Raw genomic sequence first — 13,960 nt, 5'->3', positions numbered from 1 at the left:
GCCCTCCAGAAAATAATAATGATACAAAAATGTTCCATATAAAATGTTCAACTTTAACCGTAAAATATCAAATGATATATTAAATGTACGTAAATTTTTATTATCACCAAATTTATTTTATAGATTAAGGTAAACGGCCATTCCATAATCTAGTGACATAGCACGCACCATGCCCCACCACAGACCATCTGCAAAAGTGGCAAATTCCTTGTTGGTGTCTTTTTCTGCCAGGTATACAAGAAATGAGGAGAAGATGAGAGTCAGGAATCCGATGTACCATGCCGTGATCAGCTCCTGAAGAGATAGACGAATAAGTAGTGTCAAAGCTCGTATCTAATATAATATACCAGTCTGAAGTGGCTTCCAGCCATTTCCAGAATAATCCCCAAGGAAGTCCTTGGAAAATCCAACATGTATGCACAAAACACCGCTGAGTGTCTCAATTCTGTAACGGTGTAATTATATTCAGAATTCCAATACCTTACAACATATTATATTTTAACACTCTTCCACACATTCTAAATAAGGCCTATGGTATCTTTCTGCATATAGGCAAGCTATATTGTTAGCTCAGCCACCTAAGGTGGACGGAGGTTATGTTTCAACACTGTCTGTCTCTGTCTGTGAGCAGGATATCTCAAAAAGTTGTGGACGGATTCAGACAAAACTTGGTGGACAGGTCGGGTGTGTGACACGGACGAATTGATTCGATTTTGGATACAGATCCGGCCTATCAATGGGCTACAAAATGTAAACTGTTCAACCTGCCAGAGGTATGCACTCTACCGAGTGGATCGCCGGTCTAGTTCTGTCTGCTCTTCAGCAAGTCCCGCATCAGAATGTTTTGTGGCGTAGAAATCTATCACTAGAAATATGTCAATATTAGAAATCTATCAGGAGAAATGTATCAGTAGAATGAATGAATATGAATGAATGAAAGATCGTTTTAAGGCCATTTTCCCCGCTACAGCGGGGGTTAGCCTTGCGGGCCCCATGACAATCATGGTTCCCTGTTTGAGGCAATGTTTTTATGGCCGGATGCCCTTCCTGGCGCCAACCCTTAGTCGCCTCTTACGATGTGCAGGGATACAGTGTACCTATTCTAAACCGGGGTACACACCGAGATCATTCATCCCAGCAAGCTGGTACTCAATTTGCCGACCACGGAAGGATGACAGGCTGAGTCAACCCCTATGGCGTTAATTCAGCGATCGACCGGGATTCGAACCCAGGACCCTATGATCCCAAGCCGGCACCCTAACTGCTAAGCCAACACCAGGGTTGCGGTCTGCTCTCGATACCTATCAGTAGAAATCTGTCAATATTAGAAATCTATCAGTATAAATCTGTCAGTAGAAATCTGTCAATATTAGAAATCTATCAATAGAAATCTATCAGTATAAATCTGTCAATATTAGAAATCTATCAATATTAGAAATCTATCAGAATAAATCTGTCAATATTAGAAATCTGTCAATATTAGAAATCTATCAGTATAAATCTGTCAATATTAGAAATCTATCAATATTAGAAATCTATCAGTATAAATCTGTCAATATTAGAAATCTGTCAATATTAGAAATCTATCAGTATAAATCTGTCAGTAGAAATCTGTCAATATTAGAAATCTATCAATAGAAATCTATCAGTATAAATCTGTCAATATTAGAAATCTATCAGTGGAAATCTGTCAATATTAGAAATCTATCAATAGAAATCTGTCAGTATAAATCTGTCAATATTAGAAATCTATCAGTGGAAATCTATCAATAGAAATGTATCAGTAGAAATCTCTCAGTAGAAATCTGTCAATATTAGAAATCTATCAGTGGAAATCTATCAATAGAAATGTATCAGTAGAAATCTCTCAGTAGAAATCTGTCAGTAGAAATCTCTCAATATTAGAAATCTATCAATAGAAATCTATCAGTAGAAATCTGTCAATATTAGAAATCTATCAATGGAAATCTATCAGTAGAAATCTGTCAATATTAGAAATCTATCAGTAGAAATCTGTCAATATTATAAATCTATCTATATTAGAAATCTATCAATAGAAATCTGTCAGTAGAAATCTCTCAATATTAGAAATCTATCAATAGAAATCTATCAGTAGAAATCTGTCAATATTAGAAATCTATCAATGGAAATCTATCAGTAGAAATCTGTCAATATTAGAAATCTATCAGTAGAAATCTGTCAGTAGAAATCTGTCAATATTAGAAATCTATCAATAGAAATCTATCAGTAGAAATCTGTCAATATTAGAAATCTATCAATGGAAATCTATCAGTAGAAATCTGTCAATATTAGAAATCTATCAGTAGAAATCTGTCAATATTAGAAATCTATCAATATTAGAAATCTATCAATAGAAATCTGTCAGTAGAAATCTCTCTATATTAGAAATCTATCAATAGAAATCTATCAGTAGAAATCTGTCAATATTAGAAATCTATCAATGGAAATCTATCAGTAGAAATCTGTCAATATTAGAAATCTATCAGTAGAAATCTGTCAGTAGAAATCTGTCAATATTAGAAATCTATCAATGGAAATCTATCAGTAGAAATCTGTCAATATTAGAAATCTATCAATGGAAATCTGTCAGTAGAAATCTGTCAATATTAGAAATCTATCAATGGAAATCTATCAGTAGAAATCTGTCAATATTAGAAATCTATCAATGGAAATCTATCAGTAGAAATCTGTCAATATTAGAAATCTATCAGTAGAAATCTGTCAGTAGAAATCTGTCAATATTAGAAATCTATCAATAGAAATCTGTCAGTAGAAATCTCTCAATATTAGAAATCTATCAGTAGAAATCTGTCAGTAGAAATCTGTCAATATTAGAAATCTATCAATGGAAATCTATCAGTAGAAATCTGTCAATATTAGAAATCTATCAGTAGAAATCTGTCAGTAGAAATCTGTCAATATTAGAAATCTATCAATAGAAATCTATCAGTAGAAATCTGTCAATATTAGAAATCTATCAACAGAAATCTATCAGTAGAAATCTGTCAGTGGAAATCTATCAATATTAGAAATCCATCAATAGAAATCTATCAGTAGAAATCTGTCAATATTAGAATCTATCAATAGAAATCTAACAGTCGAAATCTGTCAGTGGAAATCTGTCAATATTAGAAATCTATCAATGGAAATCTATCAGTAGAAATCTGTCAATATTAGAATCTATCAATAGAAATCTAACAGTCGAAATCTGTCAGTGGAAATCTGTCAATATTAGAAATCCATCAATAGAAATCTATCAGTAGAAATCTGTCAATATTAGAAATCTTTCAGTAGAAATCTATTAGTACAAATCTGTCAATATTAGACATCTATCAAAAGAAATTTATCAGTAGAAATCTGTCAATATTAGAAATCTATCACTAGAAATATGTCAATATTAGAAATATATCAGTAGAAATCTGTCAATATTAGAAATCTATCAATAGAAATATTCCAGGAGAAATCTGTCAATATTAGAAATCTATCAATAGAAATCTTCCAGGAGAAATCTGTCAATATTCGAAATCTATCAATATAAATCTATCAGTAGAAATCTGTCAATATTAGAAATCAATCAGTAGAAATCTGTCAGTAGAAATCTGTCAATATTAGAAATCTATCAGTAGAAATCTGTCAATATTAGAAATCTATCAGTAGAAATCTGTCAGTAGAAATCTGTCAATATTAGAAATCTATCAATGGAAATCTATCAGGAGAAATCTGTCAATATGAGAAATCTATCAATAGAAATCTATTAGTAGAAATCTGTCAATATTAGAAATCTATCAATGGAAATCTATCAGTAGAAATCTGTCAATATTAGAAATCTATCAATAGAAATCTAACAGTAGAAATCTGTCAGTGGAAATCTGTCAATATTAGAAATCCATCAATAGAAATCTATCAGTAGAAATCTGTCAATATTAGAAATCTTTCAGTAGAAATCTATTAGTACAAATCTGTCAATATTAGACATCTATCAAAAGAAATTTATCAGTAGAAATCTGTCAATATTAGAAATCTATCACTAGAAATATGTCAATATTAGAAATCTATCAGTAGAAATCTGTCAATATTAGAAATCTATCAATAGAAATATTCCAGGAGAAATCTGTCAATATTAGAAATCTATCAATAGAAATCTTCCAGGAGAAATCTGTCAATATTCGAAATCTATCAATATAAATCTATCAGTAGAAATCTGTCAATATTAGAAATCTATCAGTAGAAATCTGTCAGTAGAAATCTGTCAATATTAGAAATCTATCAGTAGAAATCTGTCAATATTAGAAATCTATCAGTAGAAATCTGTCAGTAGAAATCTGTCAATATTAGAAATCTATCAATAGAAATCTATCAGTAGAAATCTGTCAATATTAGAAATCTATCAGTAGAAATCTGTCAATATTAGAAATCTATCAGTAGAAATCTGTCAATATTAGAAATCTATCAGTAGAAATCTGTCAATAGAAAGCATTTGTATAATCTGTCATGCATGTACCAAGGGTAAGTCGTTTCTAAATATTTCTTTATATTAGGCATGCTCACAGCTAATTTCATACACTCAGAAATGAAAGTGTTACAAAAAAAATGTGCAGTAACTTTTGTTTTTAAAATAATATATAATTTGTTTTGCTGTGTACTAGACAGGTCAAGATTTGAGAAAATTGAATGTTGTAGGCATTTCATGTTAAAAGTGGGCAAACAAGTTTTTAGGATAATTTGAGGGTGCTGAATTCAAAAATATTGTTTGCCAGGCTAAATTTTGAGATTTTGACCCTCAAATTTGAAAAAAACAAAATGGCCGCCATTTGTCATCTTTTTTGCCTTATAACTCGGCTTCAAAGCATTATTGAAGTTTTAACATGGTGGAAATACCGATGTTCGTGATACCAAGGATTCCAAATATGTTGTCACCTAAGTTGTATCTAGTTTGGTTTAACTGCCATCTTGAATTCCAAGGTGGCCGCCATTATTCACCTAATGCATTAATCATCCCAGAGGTATAAATAACACTTGTGTTTAAAATGATGACAATACCCATGTCTGTAATGCCAAAGTTTCCCCAAAAAAATAAATAAAAGCTTCCACATAAGTTGTAACCAGTTTGGTTTGCCTACCATCTTGAATTCAAAGTTTTATGATAGCCGGCGAAGCCGGTGTTGTGAGTGAATGTGTATGTATTATGTTGAAAAGCCAGATTTTGCTGAATCCTTTGAGAATTTCGAAGCTTTGACGCACCAAATCGCTCCATGGAGGCCGCCACCTTGCAGATGCGGAAATATGCATAAAAAATTGCGAAAAAGTTCAATAGGAGTTTGTTTCACCCGTATTTTTTTGATTCACCATCTTATGCACCTCTAATTTGTAATTAAAATACTTTAAGACCAACCTCGTTCCCCGGGCCTGCACGGGCCCTGGTTATCTTCAACGAAAATCGTCACCAAACACCGGAACCAATGAGATTAAAGCATTTGAAAAAATATTTCAAAAACCAAATCGCTCCATGGAGGTCACCAACTTCCGAATGCGGAAGTATGCATAAAAAATTGCGAAAAAGTTCAATAGGAGTTTGTTTCACCCGTCTTTTTTTGATTCACAATCTTATGCACCTCCAATTTGTAATTAAAATAATTTAAGAACAACCTCGTTCCCCGGGCCCACACGGGCCCTGGTTATCTTCAACGAAAATTGTCACCAAACACCAATGAGATTCGAGCATTTGAAAAAACATTTCAAAAAAGCTTATTACCGTGTTTCGGAGGCTGAAAACATTGTCAAATATTCTAAAATTGACGAAGAATTATTTTTTAGAAATCTCGCGGGCGTAGGCCGTAGGGCATAGTTTTTCACGGCCGGAAATATCCGAAGTTGAGACGGAATTCACCGAATTATTCAAGAAGTAAATTTTATAAATTTTAATCTCATCCAGAATGCAAATGGTGTCATTTTGAACGACGTACGGTACCTACTACACCTACCTACTACCTAACCTACTGATGCCTTAGTGATGGGTAAAATAGTGGCAAGAGGCTTTGGCTTCGCCGGCTCATTGCGGCTTTGCAGTCGGGTACTGGTATGTCTCGTTGAAGGCTTTCGGTGGTGAAGGGGCTTCATCTCTAACGATGTTCTAATCATTTGCACCTGAGCTGGTGCACCTGATTCTAATTTTAGGTATTTGAAGTAGTGATAAATGTAAGGGTGTACTTACTTTTTCCACATGTGAAATTTGCATGAATGTTTATTTAAATTATACAATGGACGACAAAATGTAAATGTTTCATGATATTTGTTATATTATATCACCTTTATCTATCAATATTGTTGAAATGAAGATCAAATAGCTGTATGTTGAAATATGTCGAAAAAGTCAAAACTTTACATGGGGTGGGTGTACTTACTTTTTCATGTGACTGTACAGTGTACATATACTTATTTAAACCTCAGACATTCAGTTTGGTTTGTTCTTTGTTGTTGAAGTGTGCGGCGTCACCATGCCTAGATCAAAAGAGCACTGTGAGGCCTTCAGAAAGAAGGTTATAGATGCCTACGAGTCTGGGAAGGGATTTAAAAAGATCTCCAAACAATTTGAAATCAATCATTCGACTGTCCGGAAGAACATCGACAAGTGGAGAAGATTCCAAACAACTGCTAACTTGTTCAGGCCAGGCCGCCCCAGCAAGTTTAGCCCGAGAGCAGACCGCAAGATGCTGAAAGAAGTCTCTAAGGACCCCAGAATGACATCACAGGACCTACAGGTAGCTCTTGCCACTGTTGATGTCAAAGTGCAGGAGTCTACCATTGGAAAGAGGCTGCACAAATTTGATCTACATGGGAGGTGTGCCAGGAGGAAACCTTTGCTGTCCAGAAAGAACATCAGGGCAAGACTAAAGTTTGCCATTGAACACCTAGGCAAAGACCAGCACTTCTGGAACAATGTGTTCTGGACAGATGAGTCATAGGTAGAGCTATTTGGCCACAGTACCAGAAGACATGTTTGGCGAAAACCAAAGACAGCATTTGACCACAAGAACCTGATACCAACTGTAAAGCATGGTGGTGGAAATATTATAGTTTGGGGCAGCTTCGCTGCATCAGGGCCTGGGCAGCTCACCATCATAGAATCCACTATGAATTCTTCATTGTACCAAAGGGTGCTTGAGGATAATGTGAGGCCATCTGTTGGAAAGTTGAAGCTCAACCGAAGGTGGACCTTGCAACATGACAATGACCCTAAACATACCAGTAAATCCACCAAGGAATGGCTGAAAAGAAAGAAATGGAGGGTTCTGGAATGGCCAAGTCAAAGCCCGGATCTAAATCCCATCGAGATGTTGTGGGGGGATTTGAAATGAGCTGTGCATCCAAGAAACCCCTCAAACTTTGCACAGCTGAAAGAATTCTGCATGGAGGAGTGGGCAAAAATTTCTCCCAGTCGATGTCAGAGACTGTGAGGTTGTTTCTGCCAAAGGGGGCAATACCACCTATTCGAGCCAAGGTTGTACTTACTTTTTCCACATGTGAAATTTGCATTTATGTTTATTTAAATTATACAATGGACTACGAAATGTAAATGTTTCATGATATTTGTTATATTATATCACCTTTATCTATCACTTTATCTTTATCTACCTTTGTCTATCCCTGGTGTTGGCTTAGCGGTTAGGGTGCCGGCTTAGGATCCGAGGATCCTGGGTTTGAATCCCAGTCGATTGCTGAATTAACGCCAGGGGGGTTGACTCAGCCTGTCATCCTTCCGAGGTCGGCAAATTGAGTACCGGCTTGCTGGGATGAATGATCCCGGTGTGAACCCCGGTTTAGAATAGGTACACTATATCCCTGTGCATCGTAAGAGGCGACCAAGGGTTGGCGTCAGGAAGGGCATCCGGCCATAAAAACATTGCCTCAAACAGGGAACCATGATTGTCATGGGGCCCGCAAGGCTAACCCCCGCTCTAGCGGGGAAAATGGCCTCAAAACAATCATTCATTCATTCATTCATATCACCTTTATCTATCAATATTGTTGAAATGAAGATCAAATAGCTGTATGTTGAAATATGTTGAAAAAGTCAAAACTTTACATGGGGTGTACTTACTTTTTCACGTGACTGTGTGTGTATATATATACAGTATATATATATATATATATATATATATATATATATATATATATATATATATATAATGTATATATAATGTATATATATATATATATATATATATATATATATATATATATATGTATATATATATATATATGTATATATATATATATATATGTATATGTATATGTATATATATATATGTATATGTATATATATATATATATATATATATATATATATATATATGTATATATATATATATATATATATATGTATATATATATATATATATATATATATATATATATATATATATATATATATATATAGATATATATATATATATATCAGTAAATTAAAATTGTTTTTATGCCTACGTAGACAAAGTCGACGGAGCCATTACGTTCTCAGGTTGTCCGTCCGTGATAGGTTTTTGTTACCACGATAACTTGAGAACGGCTGAAGTGATCGTAGTCAAACTTGGTGCAGTTTGTGTAATGAGGTAAAGATGAACTGATTCGATTATGGGGTCATGAGGTCAAAGGCCAAAGGTCAGAGGTCATGTTAGGTATAGATCCTGTTACCACGATAGCTTGTGAACCAGTGATGGGCTTCTGACCAAATTTGGTATATTTATGTAGAATGATCTAAAGATGAACTGATTTGATTTTGGGATGAATAGGTCAAATATCAAAGGTCAAAGTCTGTAATTGGTCTATAACTTGAGAACGGCTGAAGTGATCCAATTCAAACTTGGTACAGGTATGTATAATGATGTAAAGATGAACTGATTCGATTTTGTGGTCACGAGGTCAAAGGCTAAAGGTCAGAGGTGATGTCAGCTAAAAATGTGATAACTTGTGAATAGCTGAAGGGATTTAAATTAAAACTTGGTGCAGGTATGTATCATGATGTAAACATGAACAGAATAAATTTTGGGGTCAAGAGGTCAAAAGTCAATGGTCATGTCAAGTAAAAATGGAATAAGTTGAGCACAGCTGAACGGATTTAAATCAAACATGGTGCAAGTATTATAATTATGTAATAATGTGGGTGGGAGCATATCGGCCGACATCGTGACGTCGAAGAGTGTCATTCTAGTTCCTTTTATTTTGCCGATTACACCCAAACACAGTGGGTTAGACAAGTTTCTTCTTCATTTTGGTTCTTTTATCGCATTGAGCATGCATAAAAAATAAAAAAATAAAATCTCAAATTTGTTATCCTCGTTGTCTTTATTGGTTTCTCGTCTACAAAATATATCGTAAATGAAAATTGTTTTTTCTTTTATTTTACCGACTAGATCCACAATGCAATAGAAACAATGGCGGCCTCAATGTGGTGATGCAGGTTATGGCGGCCTCCATGTGGTGATGTATTCGGCATGATTTCCAAATACCATGGGTACAGCGTTTCTACTTCTTCACTTTGGTTCTTTCTCTTACACATGTTATCTATGGAATTAACTTTTCTTTCATTATAAATATGTACATAGTGTGCATATACATACGAGTGGGGCATGCTTGTACACTGCGAGCAACTACTCAGGTGGGTGCATACTATGTGCATCTATATCTAATAATAAATGTCAGTGTGTCTGTGTGTTTGTGTGTGTGTCTCCTCCATAACTCCAAAACCAAGTAACATAGCTGCCTGAAACTTTGCATGCATACTAAGGGAACTCCATCGGGGTGCATGAATGAAAAGTGGGCGTTTGAGTAAATTTAAACACCCATTTTGAAGATAATTAACTCATCTCATGAAAAAACAAAACCAGGTTTATCCTTGGTCAGCCCGCTCTCCCTCGCCAGGATCTTAATCTGCCATTTTGTTTCAGCCTCCTTCCTTGGAATAGGCCGCAAATCCTCTGGTGTACATTAGAAGACTGAACAACATGTCTTATATCATTAAATTAAGGTACCGTTTTGAGGAAGCAATGATATCTTTTGATTACTACTAATGGAGAGGAAACGAGGGAATGCATGTTTTGTTTGCAGCAATTGCGGCAGAGGTCTAATATACACCGCTCAATGAAGGTACGTTCTCATAATGCAGAGGAAAGTTCGCCTGACTTTTCAAGGCTTATAAACAAACTGATGGACATGCAATTCACATATTATGTGAAGTAGATAAACATTAGAGGCGATGAAAATCAGTTTTGTTGAGTGAAATGCCTGCGTACATATTAATTATTCGAGACCCCGGGGAAATTTGCAAAATATATTTTTAAACTTCTTCTTTTAGAAGTTATTATGTACACGTACACTTTTAAAGAACTTATCACCTCTGAGTTTATGTACATTTTAAAACCGAAAACTGAACGAGGCACATTTTCATTACAAGGGAAATAGTCATGATTAATATTTGAAGTCTTTTTTAAAAACCTGTCCTTTTGTTGGCATACATTGCATTCAGAAAGTATTCAGACCCCTTCACTTTTTGCACAATTTGTTATGTTGCGGCCTTATGCTGAAATCGTTTAAATTCATTTTTTCCCTCATCAATCCAAACTCAATACCCCATAATGACAAAGAGAAAACAGGATTTTAGAAAGTTTTGCAAATTTATTAAAAAGAAAAAAACTGAAATATCACATTTACATAAGTATTCATACCCTTTGCTATGACACTTGAAATTTAGCTCAGGTGCCTCCCATTTCTCTTGATCATCTTTGAGATGTTTCTACACCTTGATTGGAGTCCACTTGTGGTAAATCCAATTGATTGGACATGATTTGGAAAGGCACACACCTGTCTATATAAGGTCTCACAGCTGACAATGCATATCAGAGCAAAAACCAAGCCATGAGGTCGAAGGAACTGCCTGCAGAGTTCAGAGACAGGATTGTGTCGAGGCACAGATCTGGGGAAACTTACAAAAAAAATTCTGCTGCATTGCAGGTTCCCAAGAGCACAGTGGCCTCCATAATTCTTAAATGGAAGAAGTTTGAAACAACCAGGACTCTTCCTAGAGCTGGCCACCCGGCTAAACTGAGCAATCGGGGGAGAAGGGCCTTGGTAAGAGAGGTGACCAAGAACCCGATGGTCACTCTGGCTGAGCTCCAGAGATCCTGTGTGGAGATGGGAGAAACTTCCAGAAGGCCAACCATCACTGCAACACTCCACCGATCTGGGCTTTATGGCAGAGGGGCCAGACGGAAGCCTCTCCTCAGTGAAAGACACATGAAAGCCCGCTTGGAGTTTGCCAAAAAGCACCTAAAGGACTCTCAGACTATGAGAAACAAGATGCAGTGGTCTGATGAAACCAAGATTGAACTGCCATTGCAGTTAAACAATACAGAAAAAGCAGGGGGTGCTGCAGCACCCTCAGCACCCCCACTTCCCGCGCCCATGCATATGCCATGTAGTATGGTAGCCATATTAGCTTGAAAGGCGATATTAAAAAAACCCTTCTCTGAAACCGCCTCACCGATCGATGTGAAATCTGTCATGGCTGATGGAAAAGTGAAACAACACTTAGAATGTATATTTTTGTTTACTTGAAAACAGCTGAAGGGATTATTTTTTTTTGTATACAACATCAAGGCTCATGAAAGAGCTAACATTAATCACACAAAAAGATCTCTGTGTCAAAAAAATCAAACAGACACATAAAACATATAATAAGGGGAGCGGTAGACAAGATGGGGAAGCACACAAACACAACATTGGAGAGCAGGGACATCAAGAGATCTGTGGGAGGGGAGAGGGCTTTGGGGGAGGAGGCATGGGAAGGGGGGAGGGGAAGAAGTAAAAAAACACAAGGACACTGCAAGGACTTCCAGGAAAGAAGTTGGTATTTCAAAAAAAGTGGATCTGGGGTGAATTAGCAGGGGTAGAAAAGATCAAGGTTTTGGATGGGGGAAGATAAGAGATGGTGGTGAACAACTGCTTTAAAGACATGGAGGGAGGCGTGGGATTGAAGAGGGTGGGGGAGTTTGTTTCAGAGGCGGGAGAAAAGGGGGAATGAAGGAGTGAAGGTGAGCAGAGAGTCCTGATTTTGGCAGTTTAACCATAAGAGGGTTGCTGGCAGATCTTGTGCGACCTGTAGGAATATTTGGGGGATAGAGCACGGATAGAGCTGGGGGGAGCAAGGCCGGAGAGGAGTCGGTAGAAGACAGAAAGAACACCAACCTGCCTGCGGTGAGTAAGTGAAAGGCCCAAGGAGTTAGCTTCATCGCATAATCAAGAATTGGATTTAAGAGTAATTAATTAACGTTAGCAACAAATGACTCATCAAAATAAACTTGTGAAAAAGTCACTCATCAAACAAAGGTACAATGTGCTGGTGGAAATGATCAATTTGGGATTTTTTCTTCAGAATATTTGTCAAAGGTCAGTGCCAAGGCAGTTATACTAAATAATTAACTACACACGTAAAGCTGATGCTGATGCAGCAAATGCATGGAGCAGGATCACTCAATTCTTTTTACAGCATAGTCCGTAGGGCAATGCCGTCTGGAACAGCATTTGGCTGTCCATATGTATGTATGCATATATGCATGTACATTACCGGTCAAAAGTTTTAGAACACATCAATTTTTCCAGTTTTTATTGAAATTTACGCAGTTTAATGTCTCAATGTACTCTGAAATTAAGCATAGAACAAATAAACAATTGGAGATAAAAAAGAAATCATAGAATCATTTTGTTTAACAAAATTTAATTTAAATTTTTGACTCTGCAAAGTCGCCACCTTTTGCAGATATAACCGCCGAACACACTCGTGGCATTCTTTCTACAATGGAAATCGAATATTGTTCGGCAAGTTCTTCCCAACACTGTTGCAGAAGTTCCCACAAATGTGTTGCACTTGTAGGTTGCTTTGCTTTCACCCTTCTGTCCAGTTCATCCCAAACCAGCTCGATGGGGTTTAAGTCTGGAGACTGTGCTGGCCATTCCATGATGTGAAGCCTACCGTCTTGTTCTTTTCCTCGAAGGTAGTTTTGACATAGCCTGGAGGTGTGTTTCGGGCCATTATCTTGCTGTAGGATTATTTGAATTTCTCAGGAGCAACTGGAGAATGTTTTCAACAATGTTTCCTCTTTTCTCCCGCCTTTGGAACAAACTCCCACACTCCCTTCAATCCCACTCCTCCCTCCAGGTCTTTAAAACAGCTGTTCACCACCATGCCTAATCTTCCCCCATCCAAAACCTTGATCTTTTCTACCCCCGCTAATTCACACCAGATCCACTTTTTTGAAATTCCAACTTCTTTCCTGGAAGGCCTTGCAGTGTCCATATGTTTTATACCTCTCCCACCTCCCCCCAAGCCCTCTCTCTCCCACAGATCTCTCGATGTCCCTGCTCACAAATGTTGTGTTTGTGTCCTTCCCCCTCTGTCCCCATCTTGTCTACCGCTCCCCTTATTTTTTGTGTTTTATGTGCCGGTTTGACCTTTTGTGTGATTAATGTTAGCTCTTTCACGAGCCTCGATCTTGTATACAAAAAAAAACAAAAAAAACCCTGACCAACTAGGCGTATACCAGAGGGTTCAGTGGCGCTGCAAAATGCTGTGGTAGCCCTTTTGGTTCAGGGTGCCAGTCACTCTGTGCAAGTCGCCGACTCTGGATCCAGCAAAAGAGCCCCAGACCATCACGCTTCCTCCTCCATGTTTGACAGTTGGTGCCACACAATGAGGAACCATCCTTTCGCCTGCTCGATGGCGTACAAAAACCCTGCGTGATGAACCAAAGATTTCAAATTTTGATTCATCGGTCCATAAGACCTTCTTCCAGTCTTCAGTAGTCCACTGGGGGCGCTTCATGGCCCAGGCAAGCCTCTTTTTCTTATTATGCCATCTTAGCAATGGCTTTCTTACTGCCACTCGACC

The 13,960-nt window shown here is 37.0% G+C and overlaps 1 protein-coding gene across 1 annotated transcript in view; it reads right to left on the bottom strand.

Moving 5' to 3' along the window:
- The window catches only part of LOC137436602 (potassium voltage-gated channel subfamily KQT member 4-like), a 281,048-nt gene that overhangs the window by 119,275 nt on the left and 147,813 nt on the right, over window positions 1–13,960 (bottom strand). The window contains exon 5 of the mRNA XM_068130541.2: window positions 169–294. Coding sequence (XP_067986642.1) covers window positions 169–294 — 126 coding nt within the window. The remainder of the gene's footprint in view (window positions 1–168; window positions 295–13,960) is intronic.

The sequence above is a fragment of the Myxine glutinosa genome, chromosome 11, assembly GCF_964187855.1.
Source record: "Myxine glutinosa chromosome 11, kmMyxGlut1.1, whole genome shotgun sequence".
Taxonomy (NCBI): Eukaryota; Metazoa; Chordata; class Myxini; order Myxiniformes; family Myxinidae; genus Myxine; species Myxine glutinosa.
Note: the sequence above shows the minus strand (reverse complement) of the source record. Positions and strands in the feature narration are given on the sequence as shown.